The sequence below is a fragment of the Marmota monax genome, unplaced genomic scaffold, assembly GCF_021218885.2.
Source record: "Marmota monax isolate L192 unplaced genomic scaffold, Marmota_monax_Labrador192_F-V1.1 WCK01_AAM20220418_F8-fsc00215, whole genome shotgun sequence".
Classification (NCBI taxonomy): Eukaryota; Metazoa; Chordata; class Mammalia; order Rodentia; family Sciuridae; genus Marmota; species Marmota monax.
The window spans coordinates 482,234-493,847 of record NW_026695214.1 but is presented as its reverse complement, the minus strand read 5'-3'; the positions used below and the strand labels follow the sequence as shown (position 1 = coordinate 493,847).

Genomic DNA, 11,614 nt, shown 5'->3' with positions numbered 1-11,614 from the left:
ACATCAGTACTTCATTTCTATTGCTAAAAAAAAATCTGATTGTAAGGATAGATTGCATTTTGTTCATCCATTTATCAGTTGGTGGACATTTGGGTGGTTTCCACTTTCAGCTCTTCTGAATAATGGCATTATGAGTATTTGTGTGCAAAGTTTTGTGTGGAAGGTGTTTTCAATTCTCTTGAATGTGTATCTAGGAGTAGAATTGTTGGGTCAGGCAGTAATTCAGTGTTGAACTTTCTAGAAACTGCCAGACATTTCCAAAGCAACTGCACCATTTAGACTAGATATTGCCTCCTGTGTTTTCACAGCCCTTGGCAGCTCCCGGCTTGCAGCTTGCTACATTTGGCTATGTCTATGGCTCCTCACTGCAGGCCACTGTGCTCCAGAGAGCTGACATCCGCAGGCCTGCCTTAATCTGGTGTCATTTACTGTGGCAACCTCAGTCTCTTCATGTGTAAAATAGTCACAAATAAATGCCTGGAATTGATAGAAAATGACAAAGAGAAAGTGTTGTCTAATGAAAGCATTTTGCTAGCATGGTATGGGGTCCTGCCCAAAGAAACTATCTGTGCCTCTATCTGAACCTGTGAGGAGCAAGAGAAGAAAATCCTGACAATTTCTCCTTTTCCCTTAACACAGTTGGATTCCTTCTGTTCTCCAATCAAGCTACAATTGTCCATGGATGATCAGAGCTACGAAGCAAGGGTTGCTGACCACAGGAATTTATTTTCTGTTACAAACTTCCGATGCTGCTTTCTCTGGAGTGCTCTTCTCCGGGCTCTCGGAGCAGGTCGTGCTGCGTCCTCAGCCACCGCTGCCATGTGGTCTTGTCAGCCTGCATCTCCCACTTGCTTTCACAGATTCTCCATTTTTGCACCGTACATGGCATCCTTTATCTTTTCTTTCATTAACTTTTGCTCTTCCCTCAATTTCTTCTTTTCAATATTTTCCCTCCTTTTCAATTTGATAACTAAAATGTAGAGATGAAATTATTGAGATGTGAGAAAGTGAGGAATGAGAATGGAGAAGAAAGGATTGAGGGTGCAACATGGGAAATGAAGGAACAAGCAGTGGGCTTCTTGAGATGATAAATGTTATTTAATTTTAATGTCATTTCCCTTTTGTATATAAAAACTTTATAAATGCCTAATTTTTAAAAAGAACAAGTAAAAGTCATCATCCAATGTAACAAAAAGATATTGAAAAAATATTTTCTATTAGGTTATGAAAAGGGCTCCTGGGCCTTTTGGCTCTTTTGGGCTGTCCATGTCTGGAATTGTTAGAGGGAATCCAGAGGTGGGTATCAGTATGACTTGATCAGACAGAATCACATGTGTTCCCTCTAGAAGTTTGTAACAGGTGTCCAAGAATCTCAGAACTTTCAGAGATCAGTGTGCAGGAGCATTCAGGCCACCCCTTCACAGTGGGCAGGCACCCCTGGGGGTAGGGGCATCTGTTCTGTGATCCTGGACCTACCTCCACAGCAGACTGAGGCAAGAGAAATGCCTGCATAACTGTGTCCTAAACATGAGAACAACGTCATAGAAACAATTATACTTAAGGGAAAGTTCTGTTCTGCAGAGTTTACTTCCTGGACTCTGTCCCAGGGTCCTTGGGATCACCATGCATTAGGAAACAAGCAGCCACACAGCCATCCGCCTTCCAGGACTGGAGGAGAATGGTTGCTTCTGTGGGTATGGACACAGGTGTCCATCTTTCCTACCAGGGAATCCACTATCTCCCACTTTTCTTTGCTTTTACAAACTAAACCATTAAAAAATTGCTGGCCGAGCTTTCGTGTGACCTTGTATCCACTTAGTCAGACTAGCCCATCACTACCTGAACGGATGAACTTCCCCAGCTCCTTCTCGTTCTCTGGAAGCAGGCTGGTGGACTCATCCTCAGAAACTTCCTCATATGGTATCTCAATGTTTTCATAAAGCTCCGCAAGCTGCTGCTTCTCCTCAGCCTTTACCAGCCTACTGGAGAAGAACACGTGAGTTCAGGTGCAGTTTTCATGATGAATCGTTGTCTTACTCATGCACCATTTTAACAGCAAAGGAGGTGGTAAGTGGGGATGGAGGAGGAAGCAGGCGATTAAATAAGACTGATCATGAGAAGACCTCAGATTTCTGGGTGGGATGACTGGCCAAATTCTGGAGGAAGGAGTGAGTCTGATAATCCGAAATTGTGGATCAAAGCCAGGACTAGGAGTGAATGAGGCACTCACATTGGGTACAAAATTTAAGGGGTTGGTAAAAACAAACAGAAAACCTACCATCAAGACAAATCATAATTCAATGTAATACATGATGAAATAAAAACTAAAGCCAAAAATGTATCATAAACACAATAACAACATTTTGAATAAAGACGGGTGGGTATTAAAAGTCTTCCTTTTGCTGAGGCTCCATAACATGGCTCAGCCCAGCACCGTCACTGGTTCTGTATTGAAAATATTGATATTTTGGTCACTGTGGATTTTTTTGGCATTAATCTGAATTTTAAAAGTACTGCCTTAAAATAGTACTTATCCTGCTTACTGAGTTTTTTGATCCTCCCTTAAACTGAGGCTACTGAAGGGAAGTCACTTCCTGTGGTCCAGTCCTGGAGTGGCTCCTGGAGCTGCTGTTCCTGTTCACTGTGGACCATGACACAGGCTCCTGATTTTTCCTGACATCATTGCCCTCCCAGTTCTGTGAGACTTGGGTAATGAAAGTTACTTTAAGGGGACCATGATGAGAAAGGTTGTGGGAGCATCCAGAGCTTGCTATGGATGGCAAGAACTGGACTGGTAAACTTTACCAAAGTTGATCATGATATTGGGTAGAATGAGGCCTTCACCTCAAGAACAAAGTTTAAGAGGCACCAAAACACCCAGGCACAAAGATAAATACTAACACAATATTTTCAAAAATTGAAATGAATGACCCCCCAAAACCATAAGCCAAATATTAAAATCTTAAATGAAGATAGGATCCCAATGCTGATTTTAAGTGATTTTTCATTTCCAAACACTAAAATAAATGAGATTGTATTCAAAAATTGAAAGTCACAACATAAATTGAAATATTTTATCTAAAACAAAGCTAGAATTTGTTAGAATTTTACCTTCCTGGTTTAAATGAAAGTAAACTTGCCAGTAGTATTTTCAAAAGCTACTTCTGTGAAAGAGAAACCAGTAGAGATAGACCAGTACATAAAAGCATGCTTTTTGGGCCATGTGTTTTTTCTTCTGCCCCAGACTCTAGGCAACTTGTGAGGAACATAACAGGTGGCACAGATGATGATGTTCACAGGGTTAAATGTAGGTCAGTGCTTTATCCAGCACTGAACTTCAGCAATGTTTTAGTGACCTAAGTTAGAAGCTTTTGAGATTTGTTAACGTATTTCCCATAGTAATTAATCACATTTCAGTTACACCATTAAGTCAACCCAGATTATCACCTCAGATAACCCAGAACCAAACAGCAGGCTCCATGCTGGTTAGTGGAGCACCTCCCATTTTACTTCCCATCTCATTTTACCTTCAGTTGACCTAGTCCAAAGTGGTCTTTGAGTGGCTTTCTTAAAAACATCCCATGTGTGGCAATATGTTCCTTGTTCTCACACTTAATTCTCAAAGAGCAAATACATTTGTACTTCTGGGGCTGTTTCTGATGGGTGGGTGGAACTCCTGGGAGTAGGAAGCACAGTGTAGACTCTGGGCCAATAGCACAATGTCACTTTACAACTAATTTTTTAATCTTTTGTTATACTTGGTTATACATGACAGCAGAATGCATTTCAATTCATTGTACACAAATGGAGTGCAACATTTCAATTCTCTGGTTATATACAGTATAAAGATGCACCATTGGTGCAATCACACATGTACCTAGGGTGATGATATCCATCTCATTCCACCATCTTTCCTATCTTCATAACTCCTCTACACCCTCTCCTTTGCCCAATCCAAAGTTTCTCCATTCTTCCTATGCTACCCTCATCATAGATCAACATCCACTAATTAGAGAAAACATTTGCCCTTTAGTTTTTTGGGATTGGCTTACTAAGCTTAGCATAATATTCTCCAACTCCATCCATTTACCTGCAAATGCCATAATTTTATTCTATTTTAATGCTGAGTAATATTACATTGTGTATATATATCACAGTTTCTTTGTCTATTGATCTATTGATAGATATTTAGGTTGGTTCCACATTTTAGCTATTGTGAATTCAGCTGCTATAAACATTGGTGTGGCTATGTCACTATAGTATGCTGATTTTAAGTCCTTTGGGTATAGACTGAGGAATGGGATAACTAGGTCAAATGGTGGTTTCATTCCAAGTTTTCTGGGAATCTCCTCACTGCTCTCTAAAATGGTTGCACCAATTTGCAGTCCCACCAGCACTGTATGAGTACCTTTTCCCCCCACATCCTCTCCATCACTTATTATTGCTGGTATTCTTGATAACTGCCATTCTGACTGGGGTGAGATGAAATCTTAGAGTAGTTTTAATTTGCATTTCTCTAATTACTAAAGATGTTGAACACTTTTTCATACATTTGGTGATCACTTGTACATCTTCTTCTGACAAGTGTCTGTTCAGTTCCTTAGCCCATTTATTGATCGGGTTGTTTCTTATTTTTGGTATTAAGTTGTTCGTGTTCTTTATATATCCCGGAGATTAGTGCTCTATGTGATGTACATGTGGTAAGAATTTGCTCCCATACTATAGGCTGTCTCTACACCTCAATGATTGTCTCCTCTGCTGAGAAGTAGCATTTTAGTTTGAATCCCTCCCATTTATTGATTCATGCTTTTATTTCTTGCACTTTAGGACTCTTGTTAAGGAAGTTGGGAACTAATCCAACATGATAAAGATTTGAGCCTATTTTTTCTTCTACTAGGTGCAGAGTCTCTGGTGTAATTCCTAGATCCTTGGTCCACTTTGAGTTCAGTTTTATGCATGGTGAGAGACAGAAGTTTAATTTCATTTTGCTACATATGGATTTCCAGTTTTTCCAGCACCATTTGTTGAAGAGGCTTTCCTTTCTCCAATGTATGTTTTTGGTGCCTTTGTCTAATACGAGATAACTGTATTCATGTGGGTTTGTCTCTGTCTCTTTTACTCTGCACCATTGTTCTACATGTCTATTTTAGTGCCAATGCCATGCTATTTTTGTTACTATTGCTCTATAGTATAGTTTAAGGTCTGGTATAGTGATGCTTCCTGCTTTACTTTTCTTGCTAAGGATTGCTTTAGCTATTCTGGGTCTCTTATTTTTCCAGATGAATTTCATGATTGCTTTTTCAAGTTCTATGAAGAATTTCACTGGGATTTTAATAGAAATCCCATTAAATCTGTATAACAGTTTTGGTATTATGGCCATTTTGAATATTCTGTCTATCCAAGAGCACAGGAGATCTTTCCATCTTCTAAGTTCTTCTTCAATTTCCTTCTTTAGTATTCTGTAGTTTTTATTGTGTAGGTATTTCACCTCCTTTGTTAGATTGATTTCCAAGTATTTTGTATTTTCTGTGGCTATTTTGAATGAGGTGATTTTCCTAATTTCTCTTTCAGTGGATTCATCACTTATGTATAGAAATGCCTTTGATTTATGGATATTTTTATACCCTGCTACTTTGCTGAATTTATTCATTAGTTCTAGAAGTTTTCTGATGGAATTTTTTTTGGATCAATTCCATGTCATTAGCAAAGAGTTATAGTTTGAGTTCTTCTTTTCCTATGTGTATCCCTTTAATTTCTTTTGTCTGATTGCTCTGGCTACAATTTCAAGGACTATGTTGAACAGAAGTGATGAAAGACAATATCCCTGTCTTGTCCCAGTTTTTAGAAGGCTCTCAATTTTTCTCCATTTAAAATGATGTTTGTGACACTAGGATTGCTGTAGGTATACACATGGATGTATAACCAATGTGACCCTGCAATCTGTACACGTGGAAAAATGAGAATTCATACCTTATTTGAATCAAATGTATGATGTCATGATCATTGTGTTGTCTTGAGCAACTAATAAAAAAAATAAAATGTTGGCCTTCGGCTTAGCATAGATAGCTTTTACAGTGTTGAAGTATGATCCTACTATTCCTAGTTTTTCTAGTGTTTTGAACATGAAGAGGTGCAGTATTTTGTTGAATGCTTTTTTAGCATTTATTAAGATAATCGTGATTCTGGTCTTTAAGTCTATTGATGTGATGGATTATGTTTATTGATTTCCATATGTTGAACCAACCTTGCATCCCTGGGATGAACCCCACTTGATTTTGGTGCACAATCTTTCTAATATGTTGTTGTTTGCCTCTGGCCAGAGTTTATTGAGAATTTTTGCATCTATGTTCATCAGGGATATTCGTCTAAAGTTTTCTTTCCTTGATGTGTCTTTGTCTGGTTTTGGTATCAAAGTGATGCTACCCTCATAGAATGAATTTGGAATTTCTTTTCTATTTCATGGAATAATTTGAGGAGTATTGTTATTAGTTCTTCTTGGAAGATCTTATAGAACTTGTCTGAGAATCCATCTGGTCCTGGGCTTTTCTTGGTTGGTAGGCTTTTGATGGCGTCTTCTATTTCCTTGCTTGAAATTAATGTTAAATTGCCTATGTCCTCCTGATTCACTTTGGGTAGATCATATGTTTATAGAAATTTGTGTCATTGAGATTTTCTCTCTCATTGGAGTATAAATTTTCAAAATAATTTCTAATTATCTCTGTATTTCAATAGTGTCATCATGATATTTTCTTTTTCATCACAAATTTTAGTAATTTGAGTTTTCTCTCTCCTTCTCTTCATTAGAATGGCTAAGGGTTTATCAATTTTATTTATTTTTTCAAAGAACCAACTTTTCATTTTTTCAATTTTTTAAAAAAAATGTTTTTTGTTTCATTTTCATTGATTTCAGCTCTGATTTTAATTATTTCCTGTCTTCTATTTCTTATGGTGTTGATTTCTTCTTCTTTTAATAAGGCTTTGAGATGTAATTTTAGGTCATTTATTTGTTGACTTTTTCTTTTGATGAATAAGCTCAATGCAGTGAAATTTCCTCTTAGCACTGTCTTTGTAGTGTCCCAGAGATTTTGATATGTTGTATCAGTATTCACATTTACCTCTAGGAATTTTTTTATTTCCTCTCTGATATCTTCTGCTATCTATTGCTCATTTAAAATATTTAGTCTCCAGGTGTTGGAGTAGCTTCTATTTTTTATTTTATCATTAATTTCTAGTTTCATTCCACTATGATTTGCTAGAATACAGGGTAATATATCTATTTTTTATTTGCTGAGAGTTGCTTTGTGGCATAATATAAAGGTCTATATTAGAGAAGGAACCAAGTGCTATTCAGAAGAAGGTGTATTCACTTGATGGTGGATGAAATACTCTATATATGTCTGTTAAGTCTAAATCATTGTGTTATTGAGTTCTATGGTTTCTTTGATTAGTTTTTGTTTGGGGGGAGATCTATTCAGTGGTGAGAGAGGTGTGTTAAAGTCACCCAATATTACTGTGTTGTGATCTATTTGCTTCTTGAAATTGAGAAGGGTTTGTTTGACATATGTAGATGCTCCATTGTTTGGGGCAAAGATATTTACGATTGTTATGTCTTATTGGTGTATGGTTCCCTTAAGCAGCATACCTTTGAAGTCCACTTCATCTGATATTAGGATGGAAACCCCTGTTTATGTGGCCCGTGTGAGTGATATGTTTTTTCCCATCCTTTCACCTTCAGTCTGTGGATGTCTTTTCCTATGATATGAGCCTCTTGAACACAGCATATTGATTAATTTTTTAATCCAATCTACCAGTCTATGTCTTTTAATTGATAGGTTTAGGCCATTAACATCCAGGGTTATTATTGAGACATGGTTTGTATTCCTAGTCATTTTGGTGTATTTTGGGTTTTTAACTTGAGTTGATTTCTCCTTTGATTGTATTTTACTTTAGTGTAGTTCCTCCCTTTGCTGATTTTCATTGTTGTTTTTCATTTCCTCATGGATTATTTGCCAAGAATATTCTGTAGTGCCAGCTTTCTCATTGTAAATTCTTTTAATTTTTGTTTATGGTGGGAAGTTTTTATTTTGTCATCAAATCTGAAGCTTAATTTTGCTGGGTATAAGATTCTTGGTTGGCATCCATTTTCTTACAGAACTTGGTATATGTTGTTCCAGGATCTCTTAGCTTTGAAGGTCTGGGATGAGAAATCTGCTGCAATCCAAATTGGTTTCCCCTATATGTAATCTAATCATTTTCTCTTGCAGCTTTTACAATTCTCTCCTTATTCTGTATGTTAGGCATTTTTATTATAGTATGCCTTGGTGTGGATCATTGAAATTTTGTACATCTGGTATCCTGTAAGCCTCTTGTGTTTGATTGAAATCAATTCATTCTTCATGTTTAGAAAATTTTCTGCTATCGTTTCATTGAAGAAACTGCACATTCATTTGGCTTGTATCTCTGCCTTCCTGTATCCTGGTGATGCACTTTTGCTTTGCAGACCATTTTAATTTTGTACATTCTGAACTCCTTCTCTGACATTTCATGTACTGTGTTGTCAGTGGAATCTATTATTGTATCAGCTTGGTTTGTTTGGGGCACTTTCTTCGCTTGTTTCTTCATATTGTCTGAATGTCTTCGTCTCTATCAATGTGGATTCAAGGGACACTCTGCTCCTGCCATGCTGCAGGCAGGCCAGGGTCATGGTCATCTGCTGCTCCTCCTTCTGGGCAGCAGATGGGCCGGGATCATGGTTGACAACTAATTTTTTACCTCTATTTTATTTATTTACTTTTATGTGGTGCTGAGGATCAAACTCGGTGCCTCACACATTCTAGGCAAGTGCTCTTGTCACAATCCCAGCCCCCACTTTATAACTAATTTTTAAAATACCATGTCACCTGAAAGAGCCTGATTCCAAGCTTTACTTATGTTGAGAGGGTATAATATCTTCCCCAAAAGCTACTGTTTCCCTGGACAGCATCAGCAAATTTGCAGACAAAAAGAGAGCACATTTACCTCCTCCTTCTGTGCCAGGGTGACTCCAAAGTATCAAGCTCACCCCAGAACACCACACTCAGAGGACACTGGCCTGATGTTTTTCAAATCCCTCCCATGGCCAGCCCACCACAGGAAATGTGTCTTTCTTCACAAATGTGCACGTATCTTTCCAAAAGTTTCAAAAATGGGCCTTTACTTTAATACCTGCAATCTTTTCCCAAGTTTTCTGTTATACTAAGTTGTATTGTTTCTTTTCTTTTCCTTTTGAGTTACATCATGACCCAACCTAAACATGACTGGTATTTTGAAAACATGGGTCTGGAAATGTACAATGACTATAATAACTTAGCGCATCAGGAGGATCATCACCCTTTGACACTAAATGATACACTCATGAAGTTGTCATCTGAGGATGGTGGGTGTTCTTCCACATGCACTTACTGTATCATATAGGAGACCATGATCCCACATACCAGAGCAATGCTGAAGGCTATACACGCGATTAGAATCACTTGAACAAGAGCAGGTCTGTGCGGAATCACTGCTGACATGGAAAGAAGACAAGTGCTCAAAAATCTCATTTTAGCTGAATTTCTCAACTAACATGTGTTAATCACACTGCTATTACAAAGAGAATAGAAGACAAAAAATACCTTTAAGAATATATTCTTAATTTCTTAAATATACTAAGGCTATATTGCACAGGCTGTATAAACAAATACAATTTTAGTTCCCAACAATCTCTGATGCCTTTTTTTATTTTTTAAATATATTTTTTTTATTTTTTAGTTGTAGTTGGACACAATACCTTTATTTATTTATTTTTATGTGGTGCTGAGGATCGAACCCAGGGCCTCGCACATGCTAGGCAAGCACTCTACCGCTGAGCCAGGATCCCAATCCTGCCTTTTTTTTAATCTACCTCCAATCCTCAAAGTCATCTCTTGCTCAATAGTTATACTGGTTTCTATAATGACATCTGTCATCTGGGGATATACTGATCCCTAGAACAGTGGCTGTCATCTGGGTACATCCTGATCCCCATAGAGATCCTGTCATCTGGGGACATTCTGGTCCCTAGAGCAACACCTGTCATTGATGGGTACTTTTCACCTGTCATCGTGTAGCTGCAAGGAGAATGGCTTAGTTCTATGAATCAGACTAGATTTCCTCAGGTCATCTGGTACTGTAATGAAAGGGGATTACTGGGCAATTTGGGGTAGGATTCTACGAACCTCTGTTCCAAGAGTCAGATTTCAGGGTTATGGTCTGTGCTATAAAGCCATGGCTGGTCTTTGTAAGCTCAGATGTTTTGCTCTTCTTTACATTATCTGAAATTTAAAACAATTACTAGGGAATTATTGTTTGTACAAGTTGAACAGAAAACAATTGCTAAAACAGGTACATTACTCAGCTACTTATAAAACCTGCCAGTTGTCTATGTCCAGTCACATGCTTGGCCTCTTTCACCTTGTGTCCCAGCAATGATATAGAATGGAGAATTTTCTTTTTCCTCCAAAGTTGGTGATTATTATATAGGATGGACCGGGAAGAGAAAGCACAAGGTAAAATTTCTAATAATTCAAAGATCCAAATAGTAGATAATCAAAATTCTAAACAAATGGATCTCAGCTCCAGCAGGAGGCTATACGTGGAGTTCCATGAATTGAGACTTGGCTTTGTCTGGTGTTCATTTGCTCAATCCCAGCTCTGAAGTCATCCCAGATCTGGTCAAGGCCAGTCTGCTTCAGTCTGTGAGGATTCTGACTCCTGTTTGATGCATGGTAAGCAATGTTCTGAAGTCATCCAGAGCAGCTATCCTTATTCAAGACCCAGCTAGCTCTCTGTTAGTTGAAAATATACAGTGTCATTCCAGATTCAATCACAGCAGCTCAGAAAAGATGTCCTTTCAGTGTGAAGAATGAAATCTCACTGCAGGCAAACCTACCAGGTAGATACCGCAAGCTGCTTAAATTGCCTAAGCTTCAACTTTCTACATTACAAATCACTTTCCTCAAATGGCTGTTGTAATAACTTCTAAGAGGTAGTTTTTCCAGTGTTGCTGTTCACGTTAAAAAGTTGTGACATTCCCATGGGATCCATATACTCTGGGGGCCTAAAGAAACCTGTAAGCAGCAGCCCCTTCCCAGGCACCAGCTGTCCAGCACCAGGATGGAGAGTTTTCTGACAGCCGAAAGTGCCCTGAGGTGGAAACGCAGCCTGATGCTACACAAACCACCTGGCCGCCGGGCACCGGGAGTGCAGGTGACCACCGTAGATGGTGAGCCATGGGTGCCCAGGGTTCTCTGCAGCTCTGACAGCTTCCTGAATGTCTGCATGTGTTCACAGCAAAATGCTGCAGAGGGAAGAGCAGCAGTTTCATGGTCAGGTGCCATGAGGCTGAAAGTGGCCAACGGGAGGCCATTAGAGACAAGGGAAGAGGCAGGATCTGCTTGTGTGAGAACCAAGCCCAAGTGAGCAGGCTCAAGGAGAGGAGGAGTCAGAGGAGCTTTGCTACAGATGGGGAAGGAGGGCGGGTGCACCCTGGAGGAAGCCATGGGGTCAGAAGGCAGGGTCATGAGATGCTGTGATGCGCCGTGTACTGCATCCTGTG

At 38.8% G+C, this 11,614-nt stretch overlaps 1 protein-coding gene across 1 annotated transcript; it reads right to left on the bottom strand.

Moving 5' to 3' along the window:
* Nucleotides 1-742: 742 nt before the first annotated feature.
* Nucleotides 743-11,614, bottom strand: CUNH19orf18 (chromosome unknown C19orf18 homolog). Its single transcript, XM_058574765.1, has 3 exons — nucleotides 9,442-11,614; nucleotides 1,840-1,982; nucleotides 743-970 (listed from the first exon to the last, which is right to left on the bottom strand). Exons 1-3 carry the CDS (start codon nucleotides 9,579-9,581, stop codon nucleotides 855-857), a joined length of 399 nt encoding a protein of 132 aa, XP_058430748.1. The 5' UTR covers nucleotides 9,582-11,614; the 3' UTR covers nucleotides 743-854.